Below are 18,227 nucleotides of genomic sequence, written 5' to 3'. Positions count from 1 at the left end.
CCCAGCCCAGCCAGGACTAGCAGCTGAACCCAGCGCAGGGTAGGAGCCACCAGCTGGGTCTTCCCCAGCCACAGTGATTTACCTCTCTGCCGGCTGCTGGCATCTGAAACATACTGCTGGGGAGCATCGCATGGCCGTTCTTGTGGCTTCCCTTTGCTTCCCCGTCAGAAAGTCATTTTTCTGCAGGGAAGCAAAGAAATCTGGGGGGGGACATAAATTCTGCACATGCTCCCACAGGAGTAATACTGTATATGTATTTATTTAGATTTAAGAAAGATGCCTTTACAAGAGCTCTAGATATCCTGACAATTATACAACTGCACAAAACAGCCACTAGCAAGGCCACTGCTGTGAAGACATTTGCCTGCCCCAGGGACATGGCCTGGAATAGCTACTGCAGAGGGAGCTGTTTTGCAAGAGCTGGGCCAGAATAGCCCCCATGTGGACGCTATTCCAGAAGAAAAGACAGTGGGTCTAGACCAGCGGTTCTCAAACTTCATTGCACCGTGACCCCCTTTTGACAACAAAAATTACTACACTACCTACTCCTTGGCTAATTCTGCACCAAAAAAATTAAAAAATTCTGTGTACAATATTTTAAAATTCTGCAAAATTTGCATATTTTTGTCAAAATAAGGCAATATAATCATGGTTTCAATTATTTTGGTAATTTATTTAAACTACGCTACAGTGGATGGAGAATGGGAGTGGGGAGCACTGGAGGAAATCACCAAACCCCTCTAATAGTAATGTAGCTAGTATTGACCCTTTACTTCTAGTTATTAGTCAACAGATATATGCAGCTATATGCTCAGTGTTACATCATAGGCAACTGAAGAGCAAGTGAGGGCTGGGGACCCAAATTCACAATTTATATTGAAAAAACAATGAGGAGTCCTTGTGGCACCTTAGAGACTAACAAATTTATTTGGGCATAAGCTTTTGTGGGCTATAACCCACTTCATCAGATTCATGGAGTGAAAACTATAGTAAGTAGGTATAAATATACAGCCATGAAAACATGGGAGTTGCCTTACCAAGTTGGGGATCAGGGCTAACGAGGCCAATTCAGGCATGGTGGATGTGGCCCATTGGTGGATGTGGCCCTGTTGACAAGAAGGGGTGAGTATCAACAGAGGGAAAATTATTTTTTGTCGTGACCCAGCCACTCCCGGTCTTTATTCAGGCCTAATTTGATGGTGTCAAGTTTGCAAATTAATTCCAGTTCTGCAGTTTCTCATTGAAGTCTGTTTTTGAAGTTTTTTTGTTGAAGAATGTCCACTTTTAAGTCTGTTATTGAGTGTCCAGGGAGATTGAAGTGCTCTCCTACTGGTTTTTGAATGTTAGAATTCTTGATGTCTGATTTGTGTCCATTTATTCTTTTGTGTAGAGACTGTCCAGTTTGGCCAATGTACAGAGCAGAGGGGTAGTGCTAGCACATGATGGCATATATCACATTGGTAGATGTGCAAGTGAATGAGCCCCTGATGGTGTAGCTGATGTGGTTAGGTCCTATGATGGTGTCCCTCGAATAGATATGTGGACAGAGTTGGCAACGGGGTTTGTTGCAAGGATTGGTTCCTGGGTGGGTGTGTAAGGACTCCTCCTTGTTTTTGCTGATACAGACTAACATGGCTACCCCTCTGAAATTTATATTGACCATCTCCAAAAAGGTCAGTTCATGGAGCGCATGCTGACAAGAAATTTTTTCAGTCCAAAAATTTAGACCAGTTCTAATCACTAAAGCACCATAAGCATTTATAAGGCCATACTGTCCTTTACAATAAGGCTCCTTTACACCATTCTGGCAATGTAAAGGAGCTTTAAATTTTTACACCGGCTTTATACTCCTGGGGGAATTCACTAAGGACAATGGGAACAATTCACTAAGTAGGCAGGCTGCTACATTTTGCTCTGCCTGAGGGAATAGAGCCTGCCCCATGCCTGCGTCTTCAGAAACACCCCAAAGCCCAGCCCTGCCCATCCACATCGAGCATGCTGCAATAGTGAGCCAGAGGGACAGTGTCTCCCCCCCCCCAACATGCACAACTACCCAGTCCCAGTGGTGATTTACGTCTCTACCGGCTGCTCTGGGTGCCCAAACCAACCTGCCTGCAGTGCCAGGGAGCGGGCGCATGACCACTCTTGCAACTGCCCCTTTGCTTCCCCGTCAGAAGTCATTTTTCTGTGGGGAAGCAAAGAAATCTTCGGGGGCCGTGAATTCTACGCAAGCGCAGTGACGCAGAATTCCCCCAGCAGGGGGGACCAAAGACTGAGCCCATCTGAGCCCCGTTGCCCCCGGCCGCCGAAGCTGAAGCCCAAGGGCTTCTGCCCTGGGCCGTGGGGCTTCGGCTTGCTGAGGCCTAGGGCCAACACCACCCTTGGTGACCCCCTTAAAAAGTCTGAGAACCCCGGGCTGACTCGTGCGCTGCCCCTGGCGACTAGTTATTGGGGGGGAGCGCCCATGCCGGGAGCCAGGCCGAGGCCATTCCTGGGGGTAGACAAGGACATCCCCACCCCCACACGTTCTTGGCAGCATTAGCTACGGGCGAGGGGCGCTCAGGGGAGAGCGGCTGCAGCCCGCCGAGCCCTCACCCTGGTAGAAGGCTGAAGCCAGCCCCGCCCTCCTCCCTCTGAGCCGCGGGCCGCCGTTTCCATAGCGACCAAGGCCCGCTGCAAGATGGCGGCTGAGCTGAGGCGGCCTCCGCTGCGTTTCTCGGGCAGCCGCTGCCCGCCATGATCCCTACTGTTCTCTGGGCGCTGCTGCTGCTGCCGGGGTCTGAGCCCCCCACGGGGCGGGCTCAGACTCCGGCCCCGCCAGGGAACCCCGGTGGGTGCTGTTGGGGTCCTGGCAACTGTGGGGCGGGGGTCTCTAGGTTTGGGAGGGGCCCGTCTGGCTGCCATCCTCGGGTCTGCGGGGCGCTGTTCAGTTCAAACCCGGGGCAGGCCAGGCAGCGGACGAAGCGCAGGCACCTGTGTGGGAGAGGCGGCCAGAGACCATTGGGGGTGGGGAGGGGCAGGCAGTGACCCCTGTGAGAAGTGGGGGAGGGGGACACAGGTACATGTTGTGGGGGAGGGTCACCAGTTTTGGTTGGACGTATTCCTAGAGATTTAATCACATGACAATCTTTAATTAAAGATTAATCTTTAATTCCTGGAGACTCCAGGCCAATCCTGGAGGATTGGCAACCGTAATGGGGGGACTGTGGGACGGCCCAGAGCCCTGTGAGGGAGGTAGGGGGAGAGGTCAGAGAGACCGACAGGGGATAGGGTTGGGGGGGGGGCAGTGTGGAGGGACCTGAGACCTGTGGGGGAACTAGGAGATGGGATAATGGGGAGGGGGCAGAGAGATCTCTGAGGAGGCAGGGGTTAGGACAGTGGAGTGGGGTTACATAGACTTTAGAGAGTGGGGTGTACAGATTGAGGATTAATCAATCCCATAGGAGAAACAGGAGGGGAGGGACACACTGACCTATGGCAGGAGGCTTGTAAGGTCAGGTGCTGGACAGGTCAGGGTCTTGGGAGGAGAGGTAGTGGGAGAGGTGGTGAGAGTTAACCAATGACTATGACTATTGGGTGTTTATAGATTTTTGGAGACGGATTGCATGGGGCTATTTGGTCATAGAGAATGGGGGACAACAAGGAAGGGTCAGAGAAAGCCATAGGTCTCTCTCTCGTTATGGGTGTGCTCTGGTAATCTGGCTTTCAGAAGTGAGTCTTCAGTGTGTGAAACCAAAGGTGTTAGTCCTGCTTGGAATATGGAGACATCAGTAAATGTTCCTGGATACTAGAGGTTTATTTTGTGGGAGGAGTAATCATCATTTTTTAGGATATCAGAACTTTGTTTTTAATTTTTAGCAAAGGCTGCAGACAAGACTCCATAAAACACAGTGTGTGTGTGTGTCCAGAAGAATAAGAGAAATTTAGAAATAGCCCTCCCACGATCCTTTAGGGTTTTTTGTTTGTTTCTTTGGGATAAGTTTAAATGACCTGTTGAGGCTGTCACGGAGATTTGAGTGTAGAAAACAAAAATCTGGTGGGCTACTATTCTTTTGGGCTCTATGAGAAATTGGTCTTTGTTTATTTTTAATGATTTAAATTAAACTTAGAATGCCAGAAAAATAAAATCAAGCCGTGTCCACCCCATTTTGTAATAAATATAAGATTTTGAGGATATTCTGAATATTAATACCAATTTGTTTTCTTTTTAGTCTTTCAGCCTTCTTTTATCCACATGTCTGGGCCCACAGTCAGTTCATTTTTAGTTGGGAATTCAGCAGATGTTGTTCTGGCTATAAATGTAATTCATGTGAACACTGAGACGGGTGAGATCACTTAAAACCATTACTTTTAAAAACTACAGTCAAACAAATATTAGTTGAAATCTTAATTCACTTTCTGTTCCTAAGATGATTGGAAGGAAAATTGTATACCTTGTTTTACAATTGCCTCTGTACTGGGTGCTCCAGAGTACTCCTGCTGATCAAATAAGGCCTTGATCCTACAACCAGCACTGCACAGAGCCCCATCGTCTCCACTGAGGCTTCATGTGGACATGGGAGTCTGCCAATGAGGCAAGGTGGATTGATTTATACTAAGGTGATTTAAATCACCAAATTAAAAGCCTCAATTTAAATAATTGATTTTCATCAACTTTTCCATTTGTACTTCAGTAATTTTCTAAAGAAAGGTGTATTCTCAGTATTTCATATAACCTTTAAAACTTGTTGATTTACAACTAAATAGAGTCTTTACAGTAGATTTGGTACATGTGTTTGCTACCTACAGAAGGGTACAGTGTAACTTTATACATTTATTTAAGCAGCTATGTAGCTCAGGGGTTCTCAAACTGGGGGTAGGGACCCCTCAGGGGGTTGTGAGGTTATTACATGGGGTGTTGCGAGCTGTCAACCTTCACCCCAACCCTGCTTTGCCTCCAGCATTTTTAATGGTGTTAAATATATAAAAAAGTGTTTTTAATTTATAAGGGGGGGGTCGCACACAGAGGCTTGCTATGTGAAAGGGGTCACCAGTACAAAAGTTTGAGAACCACTGGATTGTAGCTTAATATTTTCAGATTCTTAATTGTACATTTTTAGTATGTTACAAAATGGTGAATAATATATTGCTTATTTACTAATATTGTGCCATATTGGTAAAGCTTCACTTTCAAAAGTTAGATGGTTTTCCTCTGCTTATTTCTTTATAGAGAAAAGCAGCCTTTAACGGAAAGTTTTTGACAGAGGCTCATGGTTTCAGCATATTTATTTTTTATTTCAATGTTTTAAGAGATTATAAATCTAGGCCTTAACATATTTTGTATGAAATTAAGTTTTTCTTTTTAAAAATATACCTTTTTAAAATTAAATCTGATTATAATTTAAATAACAAAATTAAAACAAATCCAATTTAAATAAATCCGTGATTTTTATCTATACTGCCATATGGAGCCAGTTGCAGGATCGGGGTTTAACTTTGCTCCAAGTATAGATGAGAATGACGTAAAGCAGCAAAACAAATTTTACCGTTTTTTCTTTTAAATTTAGGAATGTTGCCTACCGTTGCCTACTGCAGTGGGAGTAACAGATATGGTGAATGGAGTTTGAATGTTTCTTATGGTATGGTACGTAAAATACTGATTCTTCACTCTAAAGGTAGGGAGTAGAAGTTTGGTGTATTAAAAGTGAATGTGAAGCTAATTTAATGGTAGCATAAAGAATACCCGTGTTTGATTTCTTGTCTTGATCTCTTACTTCTTGGAATAATCATTCTTGTGGACACTGAAGATCCCACCACACTTTTCATAAGAGTAGGGATGTAGTTTAGGGGTGTAGTTTAGCCAAAATTCAGCTCTGTCATAAGAACGGCCATACTGGGTCAGACCAAAGGTCCATCCAGCCCAGTATCCTGTCTACCGACAGTAGCCAATGCCAGGTGCCCCAGTGGGAGTGAACCTAACAGATTATGATCTAGTGATCTCTCTCCTGCCATCCATCTCCACCCTCTGACAAACAGAGGCTAGGGACACCATTCCTTACCCATCCTGGCTAATAGGCCTTAACCTCCATTAATTTATTCAGTTCTCTTTTAAACCCTGTTATAGTCCTAGCCTTCACAACCTCCTCAGGCAAGAAGTTCCACAGGTTGACTGTGTGCTGAGTGAAGAAGAACTTCCTTTTATTTCTTTTAAACCTGCTGCCCATTAATTTCACTTTGTGGTCCCTAGTTATATTATGGGAACAAGTAAATAACTTGTTCACTTTCTCCACACTACTCATGATTTTATATACCTCTATCATATCCCCCCTTAATCTCCTCTTTTCCAAGCTGAAAAGTCCTAGCCTCTTTAATCTCGCCTCATATGGGACCCGTTCCAAACCCCTAATCATTTTAGTTGCCCTTTTCTGAACCTTTTCTAATGCCAGTATGTCATGGTGGTTGACTGCTGCCTGCCCCTCCAGAAGTAGATGCACTTGCTATCTGTCTGTAGTTTGTGAAGGGGATTGAGATCTTTTGAAAGGTGTTATATAAGAATGAAAGGTGCTACGTAAATGCTAGACTATCACTTTTATTTATTATTATGAATTCTGGAATTTCTGTGGGATACCATGATTTTCATGGCTTGTGGTCATCCAGAAGTGTTTGCGAAGTTGAGGCTTTGATGGACAGCAAAATCAGTCCAAACCACAGCTGGCAGGACTTTATAAGGAACCAGAAATGAATCCTTTTGCTTGTTTTAGGTTTGTGCATGTAAGTTTTGAGGTAGTATAATTCATTTAAGTGTGAGCAAACATCTGTGTAGATACGTTAATAAATTCTGCATACATTTCACAGCTTTGTTTACTTGCAAATCTCAAGGCAGACATTTCAAGTTTGTCCCAAAACAAGTATTATTTTTGATACAATAATATACAGAGGCTTCAATTATAACACAGGTAGCAGAAGGGATACACTGTCAATGATGCTTGCCCTGCACAAAGGTGATGCAGGGTACAATCTAGTAAATTTAAAAATAGCTGTCAAACTTTAACTGATGTTTTTCAGAATGTTTCCAAAGTGACTGTAACCTTGATGAGAAACCTGCAGTTGTGTTTGTCTAATGCAACTGATTGCTGCATGGAGCCACTTTGCGTTGTTGAGACTCTTCAAGTTTCTGCTTGCCGTGGTTCAAAAACATTGGCAAATCTCCTGATTCAAGCTGAAATATATGCCAACTCTTCCTTTACAGGAAATGTGTCAGGTAAGTGTTTAGGTAGTTAAAAAGAAATCAATATTTTGTCTGGTTCCAGTTTCATTTTTGAATATTTGTATGTCTTCCTTGGTACTTCCCAGTGTGCTAACTCTTGTTGCTCCAAATTTAATGTATTTATAATTTATAGACAAAGGATTAAATCAAATCAAAACACTCATTAACATCAGTTGCACCAGCCAGCATTGCACCCCATATTTTTTGGGGGCTACTGTTGTGTCTTTTGGGCATTTGCAAAATTGATTTAATAAGGTAATTACAAGCTAAACTCCCTTTGCAGTTCCATTGCTTGTGAGGCAGACTAGTAGTAATTGTTTTATTTTTTTCAATTAATGATCGTTATTTTTTTTAAACAGAAGAGAAGTGATGATTAAAATATAGCGATGTGTGTGACGGTGCCCCCCATAAGGCTTTATGGAGATATGCTTATGAATGTATATATGACATAACTAGACTATGTTTAAGCTTTATACAGGGTAAAACGGATTTATTCAGGGTTTGGACCCCACTGGGAGTTGGGCATCTGAGTGTTAAAAACAGGCACACTTCTGCATGCTGCTTTCAGTTAAGCCTACAGCTGTTACAGGATGTGGTTCAGACCTGGGTCTGGGTTTACAGCAGGCTAGCGGGTCTGGCTCAAACCAAGCAGGGCACTGAAGTCCTTAGCTGACTGGGCAGGAAAGCAGGGACAGAAGTAGTCTTGGAACATCAGATGGCAGCTCCCAGGGGGTTTCTGTGATCCAACCTGTCACAATGTGGATATGTAATTTATTTTAGTAGTCACTTTCTATCTTTTCAGTCTTAATGCAAACAGGATTCTTCTAATCTTTTAGGTTAGACATCTGAGATGTGAAGTTGCCTGCTAGAGGGGGGGTCCTTAGTGAGTTTGGTTGGGGTGGGTTTGGCCCAAAATGTAAGGTAATTGGAGTTAGGGCAGCAATAAAAGAACCTTGGTACTATTTGTCAATATTTTAAAAAATAAAATATATAAGGTAGGAATTACCTTTTAATGCATACTTTCTCTTTTTCTTTTTTAAAAGAATGTTGTCTCAAATCTGATTAGTGGGACTGCAATGCAAATGAAAATGTTAATTTTATGGCCTAACTTTATTTTATATTACCCTTTTATAGAAAATGCAACAGTCATCCCTAACCAAGTGTTTCAGCCCCTTGGCTCTTGTCCTTGTAACCTGACAGCTGGAATTTGTGATATTCGTTGTTGCTGTGATCTGGTACTTATAACACATATAATTTTTAAGTTATTCCCTTTAAAGTTTTATGTTACCAGTACTCTTAGGGAAATACAGCAAAGTCCACTAAAATACCTGAGAAATTATTTGTTAAAATATTGTACATTAGTATCGACTGTCTGTCTTTGAAGAGTAAGTACAGAACTTTAAAACACTGTAAATAGGGGACTTCACCAGAAGTGTCCCAAGCACTAAATTTCACTGGAAACACTGTTTCTGTTATTGTCCTCTGGTTTTTAATTAATGAATTTTAAAAAGGGAAACTTGATATAGTGGTCATACTCTGCTCAAATGTTATGACTCTGCTAAATGTGTTATGGAATACAACATTTGTGTCAGTATTTCCATTTTAATCTTAACTCCGAGTAGTGCTAGGAGCTCCCTTATACATACCAGGATTATTTAAATCATCACAGGCAATGAGAGAGCATCCTTGGTGAAGCAGAAAAAAAGCCCTGTCATGTTAAACAGCTTCCTTTTTCTTTTTTATTTCAAGGAATGCACGCCAGATTTGAAGCAATTGTTCAGTGGATCATGTTTTGCTGGAGTGTTTGGTGGGAATGTAAACCTGCCTTTTGACCAGTTGTGCTCTGTTCAGACAACGAACAGTGCTCCTGACTGGTTTCCCTTCTTGTGTGTACAGTCTCCTCTTAACAATTCACCATTTCTTGGCTACTTCTACCATGGGTCTGTGTAAGTTTTAATAAAAAAAAAGTCATAGTGAATGTATCGAATAGTTATGATACGCCAAAGAAGTTGTTATACCACTTCTGTAATGCGAATAATGTTGTTTACAGGAACTATCCAGAACCAACATTTTAAAATATATGCATTATTTAAGTTTTATAGTGAAATGTAACTGTGTGTATGGATTTAGAGGTAATATGAAAGAGGGAGATTTGAAAGAGATAATGAGTAATTATTTGTATTGGATAGGTGATACACTAATCATTTATTTTTTAACATTTGTTTGCAGTTCTTCATCTCTAGTTTCTTCATTTAAGATTCCTTTGCAAACTGTTCCAGAAAAACCTTTAAGTGGTTACAAACAAGGAGATCCAATTATGACAACAGAGAATGAGTATTTTACAATTCGTCAGGTAATAGCTTCATGTTAGCAGTATTTGGGTTTTGTTTTTTCTTTCTTTTCCTTATTTGTCTGTCTCACTGTATAGGAACAAAGACAGATACAAGCAATTCTGTGAGTAGCTGTTTTGAACTGGTGAAATACACTTTTCAACTAGCAGAACATTCACATTAAAAAAAATAATCATCTCTCTACCATCAATTTTTTCCCATATAAATTAATATTTTGAATTTAACCAAGAAGAATACACTGTCAAGAAATATAAACAATTTTGGCATAACTTAACATTTTTAGGGGTTCTTTACATATTTTTGTATTTTTTATAATCCCTGCTCTTTAACTGAAAACTTTATTTTCTATTAGCTCCATCATCAACTACTCAGGCTTTTTCTAATTTTCTTTACATTTTAGAATTTTCATTTTAGAATCACTGATTGTAGTTGGTCTAGCAAATCACAGTGAAACCTTGAATTATGTTTTAAAATCTGATTTTTTTTAAATATAAATTTTGGTCTAATGGCTTGCTTGTTTTGAGATAAGTGTAGGTGGGCATAGTACAGACACCATGTGCAATGAAATGGCGGTGTGCTTTTTAGCTTGAACGGTAGAACTAGAATAAATTCCATCTTCATATTCTTTTCTTTTGAACTGCATGCAGCGATCCATGGCTGGGCAGTGTGTTGGAAACGCCCCAGTAGCATTCCTTCAGAATTTTGATGTTAAATGTGTTACTAGTCTGTCAGCTTACAAGGAAGGATTGTCTCATAATGTGATGATAAACAGTGGTACTGGAGGTATGTTGTGTTTGCTTTGACAAAATGTACTGATATTGATTTAAGAATAGATATAGTGATCTTAAAGTCCTAAGACTGATAATATGGTAGCCATTTATGGACAATATGATATCCTGCATTGTTTTTGTTATGATCTAACAAAACTTCTCCCTTGCAAGGCATTTCAGCCATTCAACTGTTGACTGACTGGTTCTTGTGGCAAGCCTCCTGCTTTAGGGTCCCCAGATTCAGGATATGAGACTTTGAGCTTGGGTTATGACTTCCTCAGTTTCCCCTCTCCCACCGAATACAAATTTTGGCCAACAGGGTTTAAATACTAGCCCCCATCGAGAGCATCCCTTTCCTGTATTCAGACTGTTGTAAGAGCTTTTTTTCCCCCAGCCAAGGGCAGACACTATCTTCCCTTTAGAGTTAGTCATAAGTGGCTTCTCTGTAACACTTTGTTCTCCTAGTGTACGAAGCATTATCTCCTGGGTCTCAGTTATAGAGTTACATTACCCCCTGGCCATTGTGCCAGCATGAGGACAACATATCTTAAGTTGTTTGCCAATAAAATTTCCAAAGTAAGACATTCTCTTTACGCTGTAAAACACTTCCCTCACCTCACTTCTTGTCACATGTTGCACTTTTGTGGGAGCATATTAATCCTTCAAAATACCATACATTATCATTTAATAAGAAAGATCTGATTATAATTAGAAAATAGTGTTGGTATCATTACTGCTCTTCTGAAAATGTGTATTTGTACAACTAGAGGCTTAAAGTGTCTGGGCCTAATTCAGTCTTCCTGTTGTACCTGTGTGTCTGAGGGCATTGCTTGGGTCCGTTTTATCGCTCGCATCTTAATACAGCGACTCAGCAAAAATAGCTTATTTTGTTGTCATGTAAAGCATGCTTTTTCAGAGGAACCCGTTGTGTTGTAACGACTGTCTAGTCTTTTACTGAGAGTTGTTTGTTTATTTTCTAACTCATTTTTTTATAGTTTAATAAATCCTCTACCTTGGATGAGGAAACAGTATGAGGCTGTGTCTCATTTGCTAGTTAGATTTGCTGCATTTACTGTTTTTCTTGTCAGACACCATCCAACAAAATGTGATCTATGGGAGTGTAACTGATGTACGTAACTTCATCACTAAACCAGGTATGTGTCTTTTCTGTACTCCATATTATTCTTACCATCCTTAAAGAGACAAGGAGTTGATGATTAAGTTAAGATGTTAAAAGAGATCTTTGCAATTACCTGAAACGAAAACAAAACTTAGTGCTATGCAAATTGAAAAATCTTAAGGTCTAATCCATCTCCCTTTGAAGTCTATGTAAAGAAGTCTGTTGACTTCAGTGGGAGTTGGATCAGACCTCTAGTCCTTATATATCTTAGCCAGTAGCAAAAGTAATTGAACAGTTGTAATGGAGTTAAGATGTACGGATCCCTTTGGCTATATTTAAAGTTTACACTCAAGTATAATAGTTGAGCCCCACCCACATGCAGATGTATAGATTGGTATTTTGAAAAACCTCCTTTCTCATTAAATGCATCTTACAGCCAGTTGATCTACACTTTCATGTAGAAGATCTCCAGGCTAGAAGAGTGCATCATAGATGCTCTGCATTGGTATGGTATCATAGTAACTAAACACTAAAACGGAGGTGTTTTTGTTTTTCAGAAAAAGTTAGAATGAAGGCGTTTTTTATTGAATTTTATAGAAAATCTTCCTTAAGGTGTAATAACCTTTTTCATTAGTATGGTTTCCATCAAATGAACTTTTCTTTTCTTTGCAGAAGACATTCAGCGTACTGAGGTTTTATGTATAAATGTGACCTTTGCCGAATATTATATGTTCATATGGAAAGGCAAGACAATAGAGGAAACAAATGTCACAGTCCTCATTGGAGAATTATGTGATGGAGGTACTATAATGCATCTCTACAAAATAGTTTATTCAGAAATAGTTTTTTTTCTCAGCATAGAAGTTTTGTGAAAAATACTTTAAATCAAACATCAGAAGACAATGCAGTTTGAAATAGAATTTTCCATTGGGCTAAGAAGAGCCAGGTGGTGTGTCTGGTTGGTATATTGTTAGTTTTAGGGTAGTTATTTATTAAGCAATGATTGGAGGTTGATATTCTATGTACTGTTTACACAAAAAAAGGCATGTGTCAGTGGCCTGCATTGCTGGATTTGAGAAGCTTCATAGAAGGTGTTAATCAGCTTCTGAAATCATATATGAGCATGCACAATCCAAGAGCGTGGGTCTACATGGCAGCTGCTGGTTGATGTATATGTCAGTTAACAAGACTTTGGTGACTGTGAGGGTGGGGGGAGAGGGAGTTTAATTGTTGATGCACTTGCTTTTTTACGTAACAAAAGTATTGCAATGGACTACTTTTTTTCTAAGAAATTATTTACATTTTTTTTCTTTTAATAGAAATACTGACACAGAGATTTGCAGTAAACTTTGTAAGCTTCAATAGTACTAATACAACAGAACTATCTGGGAATCCAGGTAATAATACTCTGTTTTACTTTAGCTTCTGCTGGCTGATTTGGCAGGGGGGAACGACTTTTTTATTGATAGCCATAACCAGTTATGACCAATTTTATTTTTTATCCCTCTCATTTTCATCTTAATGTTGATAATCACAGCTTCTCCATTTTCTACCCTGCTACTGATAATATTGATGATGCTGAAAAGTATTGTAGAACTAAAATATTAAGGTCTGATCCTGAAAATACTACCAGGCATAGTGCTTGCTACTTTTTCATCCTAATGCTCCCTTGAATATTGAATTGGAATGTTGCTCTGTGGCTGCATAGGAAGATAGAAGAGAAGAGGCTTTCTTTGCCCTCTTTCCTCTCTTCCATAGTGCAGCCAGTTAACACAAGGTAGAATTTGGCTCTTACTGTTTTCTGAAAGTCGTTAATACTCTTTTGTTTGAAGTGAACCCATTCTTGCTATAATGAAAAGTTCTGTTTAGATGTGAAACTAAGCACCTCATCTGTCAATTAGGGTTTCTCAACACGTTCAGAACTGTAGGAGACAATACTTCTAGCAAAATGAGAAGGCTTCATGATTATACTACTAGGCGCTTTTAGACAGTACAGTATTTTACAAACACTAACTAATCCTCACAACACTCTTTTGTGAGAGTAACTGAGACTAACTATAATACCTAGCTCTTATACAGTGCTTTTCAGCAGTAGATCTCAAAGCACTTTACAAAGGAGGTCCGTATCATTATCCCCAAGGTCACAGAGTAGTTAGTGAGCCAAGATTAGAATCCAGTAGTTCCTAGCCTTCATTTCTGAACTCAGTTCACTAGACCATGGCATTTTTAAGAACTTGGGGAGTTTTATGTATTATAAAAATGTTTGTCAGTGCTGATGAATTCTTATAAAACTTTCACAATTTCTCTTTCTGTGTTTAGGTTACCAAGTTGGCAAACCTGTTAGAGCGGTAAATATTTCTTCTGAGACTGTTACCATTCTAAAACTTTGGCAGCCAGGTACTACCTTTTGATATGCTGTTTTAATCACAACTGCAATATAAACCAAAAATACTCTAATTTTATTATGTGTTTTGCTACATCTTTTTTTATTTTGGCCTTCCCAGACTGCTCTGGGTTGCTAATCTAGTGTTTCTTGGAGTTTAGATAAATTTATTATAGAAACTCCAAATACAATGAAATACATGTATAAATCAGATTTTCCGGTATCATAATTTTATTTTGTATATAGTGCTCTCTTGAATAAAAGACCACTACTGAAATACTGGAAAAATATACTAACAGGTAATATGAAGTATTGTCATTTATATGGAAGTGCAAGACATATGCAATAAAACAAAGTACTGAAGAATCTGTAATTTTTAAGATGCTACAAATGAAAATGGATGGACACTTAAGATAAATAGAATTTTAGTAGTATCTGTTTTAGCATTCTAAATCAAAGTAGCTTTCTACAAATTTGCAAGCTAGAGACTGAAAAGTTTCTATGAGAAACACAAATAAATGTTTTAATTTTGTAGTTGGCAGTGGTTTGTGTACATCAGCAACTTTCTCACCAGTTCTGTTTGGATTAAATTCACTATCTGGATGCATTTTAGAAGTTAATATTAATGAAGATTGCGGTCAATTAAGGTGAGGTATATATGGGTTATCCTGTCCTCCTCCCCCCTGTATTCATTTGTGGCTTTAAATATTTATAGAACTCTTATCTTAGCATTCAAAATAAGAAACCGATGCACTTTAACTAATTTGATATTATTATAATGGTGGATTTTTGTTTTGACTTACGATAGCCAGTGCTGCAAAACACTTCCCATACAAGCCTCTTATATCCACACATTCATATTTCTCTAATTATGTAACTTTTGTGTTTGAAAATGGCTATTTTTAGTGCCTTTTTAAAGGGGAATTTTTTAGTAGTGTCAGCAAAATCTTTAAAGTAGTTTTGGAGTTGGGAGAATGTCAATAAAATAATTTTTCCCCGTTTAAAAAAAAGACCTATTTTTTCCCTGGAATAACTCAAATAGCTGAAATTTGTTTAAGAGCATGAACTGAGAATTTTGAAACTTCAAACTACTAATAAATCTCTCGTTAAAATCCCCATAGGCCCCCATTTCTATAATCTTTAAGGACTCCACAAACTTGAATGTATTTATCCTCACAACATTGCTAGGGCAATGCTTTTATCCCCATTTTACCGATGGGAAACGGAAGCACACAGGAAATCTGTGAGAGAGTTGGGAATCAAACCTAGGTCTCCAAAGTCCCACGCTAGTGTTTGAAGCATTGGACTAGCCTTCCTCTCTAGGGATGGGTACTTAATGATAACAAATGCTGAATACTCTTGTTTTACATTTCATCCATAAAATGGCCCCTCCAGTAGCATAGCAATCCATTTTCTTATGCGTGGGCATGGAGTTTACTGGTTCAAAAGGAAGTGTGTTACCTTACTGAGTCATCCACATCAATTCCAGCAGCACTTGGGTTTTCATATTGGATCTCCTGTACAAGTACTGACAAGATCTAATAAAATCACAGCCCAGAGTGGTATAGATATAGATTTATTTGTAATGTATTACAACATGAGTGTTTTGCAGGGAGGATGTAACTGATAGACTTAATTCATTAATACAAGCTACTCATGTTGGGAAGAGAGGCAACTCAAGTTACAGTGATCTAAATGATTTGGTGGAAATAATACGTAAGTCAAAGCTTCATCTGTATCTTAGATTAATATAGATTTTAGTTTTACTTTACAATATGATTAGAAAATTTTAGTTTCTCTTATAAAACCATAGTAAAGGTGTACGGTAACAGTGTTTTAATGTCAAATTATGAGAAATCCTCTTTTTCTGTGTATATGCAATACCATTCCCCCAATCCCCCCACAAATTAAATATAAATACTGATACTCTGAACATTTTTTATGACAATGAGGAAATAAAAATGTCAATTTATGTCATGTGTACAGATTGACAGTAAAAATAAAATTTTATCAATCTCAGCATTTCATGTGGAACCTCTCTTTTCTCCAAGGAAGAAAAGACATTTTTGTTTTATTCCTATGCAGTTTTTATTAGTATCTCACTGCATCGTGATAATGTTTAAAATATGTTTTTAATATATATTATTTTCAAATCTAAATAACTCTGTTTTCCTGAATAGGTTTAGATCCACCTAATTCTAGTGCAAATGCAAGTGCTGGAAATTTGAACGGCATCTGCTCAGATATTCCTGCTAACCTGAATATTCACATAATCACTGCTGATGTGGGTGCAGTAGAAGGGATTGCACAGGAAGAGATACTCGGTGTACAGATCAGGTACAACAGAATCATGACACTTGTTATATTTGGTGAATATTGTGTTCAAGTATAGTTGGACACTGGGTAAATGAAGCCAAAAATATGTAGTTTAAAAAAAAGTTGCTTACAGGTTTTTCATGATTATCTAGGGTTTTGCTTGGGTTTCTTCTTCTCCGCAGTGTTTGCAACCCAAATCCAGCTGCTCTAGTCCATAATCACTTTCACTTTCTGGTTAGCTTGTTTTCATTTCCAAGGTGAGATGTGCAAAAAGTAAATTATTGGTGAAAGATAAAATAGACTTATTAAAACTGAAACAATTTTAAAAAAGTCTCCTCCAGTGTTGCTAGCAACAGCAGTAAGGAAATGTATTATTTTAACCGGAAAGTCTCTCTTTTATTAGCCGCCATGTTTCTCTCTGCTTGTAAATAACTTTGTTACTTGTGTAGTTTCACTTGACACACACATAAGTAGCAAGCTATATATTTGAAAGCATAAGTGGAAAAATTCCAGAAGAAAATAACCCAAAACTCATAAGTTTCAAGTGTCAAAAGCTCACGTTAGCAGTTGATAATATAAACCTTTACAGGTAAAATTTTCTATTTTGTGTATGCCACAGTTGTGTCAGCAAAAAAGCAAAACAAAGCAAAAACATTTACCCGCTGTCCATGCAAAATGAGCATTTGTTTGGACTGGCAAATGTGCATTGTTGCTTAGGGATCTTACCTGACTGCTATTCTGAGTACTGGTCATAGCTCTGATACTGACTGGCTGGGTTACCCAGGGCAAGCCACTTAACTTCTCTGCAATTCAATTTACTGCTAGGTAACATTGGCATGATACTTACCTGAATCACAGTGTGATGTGAGGCTTCCATCAGTGTTTATTAAATGCTTTGTTAGCCATGATGAAAAGACAATAAAAAAGTGAAAAGCATTTGTATTAAACTCAGTGTATTGAAATTTTAATTAGGATCGAGGGGAGTGATATTGCCCAGCTCTGATTAAAATAGAGAATAACTAATAAAATTATGAAAGTGCAGTGCAAGAATACAGCAACAGGTACACTGTAAATATTATTAAAAAACCCTTTATAAGATATACTCTTTGACATCCATTTGATATTTCCCATATAAATTACACTGATTGTATGTTAATTTTCTTTCAGTTTTTCAACAGTGATATGGCAATTCCAATGTGGGATTATCTGCGAAAATAAGTCCAGTTCTCTTCCTATCACTTCTTCAGTCCAATTTATTAAAGTACCAGCTCAACCACCCATTCCAATGACGAGGTAACTTTTTATAGAAAGCAAATATCTATCATCAACTATGAAGAAATACCAAATTAAAATAGCAATAATAAAATAGTAAATTTGGTTTGCCAGAAAATAGTCATTAGGTTTGAGGCTTGGTTAGACTGCACTGAATCACAGCTGTTCTACCAGTTAAGTGTCTGTTTCTGTAAAGTGCCTTAAATCCCACTAAATCAGAGGAATCTCAGTGAGAGTTGAAGGGTACTCTGCATCTCGGCCTCATCCTGCGATGTTTACTCATGTGACAAGTCCCTCAGTAGAATTATTTGTGAGATTCACTCAAATGGATAACGGGTGCTGGATCAGCCCTAAACTGACACTTGCCTTGTAGGTACATTCAAACAATTGTTGTTATTTCTAAAGCATAGTATTTCTTCTTTTGCTACTAGAACCGTAGAATTATGTATGGAAAGATCTGTTAGGTCAGCCCCAGCAAGGCAAGCTTGTTTCTTATAGTAAACTTTATATTGCTTTGTCCAGTCTAGTTTTAAGTTTCTCAAGAGATGAGACTTTCTTTCAGGAAACTATGTTATGGACTAAAAATTCTTACCATAAATAAGTTTTTTTTTTTCCATTATATTCAACCTAAATTTTCCTATCTCAGTTTCATCCCAGTTCTTCTGGTTTAAAACCCTGGTACTACCCCCAAAAGAATCCTCTTCCTTGGTGTAAATCTGTGCTCATCAGAAGAAGGAACAGTCCCTTAAATCATCCCATGGCTAAAAAT

The 18,227-nt window shown here is 38.9% G+C and overlaps 1 protein-coding gene across 1 annotated transcript in view; it reads left to right on the top strand.

Annotated features, from left to right (window-relative positions):
* Positions 1-2,662: 2,662 nt before the first annotated feature.
* LOC141999540 (V-type proton ATPase 116 kDa subunit a 2-like) overlaps positions 2,663-18,227 on the top strand; it is a 51,326-nt gene continuing 35,761 nt past the window's right edge. The window contains exons 1-16 of the mRNA XM_074973080.1: positions 2,663-2,830; positions 4,212-4,325; positions 5,547-5,623; positions 7,045-7,240; positions 8,381-8,481; positions 8,996-9,192; positions 9,476-9,599; positions 10,245-10,380; positions 11,456-11,521; positions 12,160-12,288; positions 12,807-12,884; positions 13,807-13,884; positions 14,406-14,517; positions 15,483-15,586; positions 16,051-16,207; positions 17,354-17,479. Coding sequence (XP_074829181.1) covers positions 2,737-2,830; positions 4,212-4,325; positions 5,547-5,623; positions 7,045-7,240; positions 8,381-8,481; positions 8,996-9,192; positions 9,476-9,599; positions 10,245-10,380; positions 11,456-11,521; positions 12,160-12,288; positions 12,807-12,884; positions 13,807-13,884; positions 14,406-14,517; positions 15,483-15,586; positions 16,051-16,207; positions 17,354-17,479 — 1,889 coding nt within the window. The 5' untranslated portion in view covers positions 2,663-2,736. The remainder of the gene's footprint in view (positions 2,831-4,211; positions 4,326-5,546; positions 5,624-7,044; positions 7,241-8,380; positions 8,482-8,995; positions 9,193-9,475; positions 9,600-10,244; positions 10,381-11,455; positions 11,522-12,159; positions 12,289-12,806; positions 12,885-13,806; positions 13,885-14,405; positions 14,518-15,482; positions 15,587-16,050; positions 16,208-17,353; positions 17,480-18,227) is intronic.

The sequence above is a fragment of the Natator depressus genome, chromosome 15, assembly GCF_965152275.1.
Source record: "Natator depressus isolate rNatDep1 chromosome 15, rNatDep2.hap1, whole genome shotgun sequence".
Taxonomy (NCBI): Eukaryota; Metazoa; Chordata; order Testudines; family Cheloniidae; genus Natator; species Natator depressus.
This window is presented reverse-complemented; position numbering and strand designations above follow the sequence as displayed.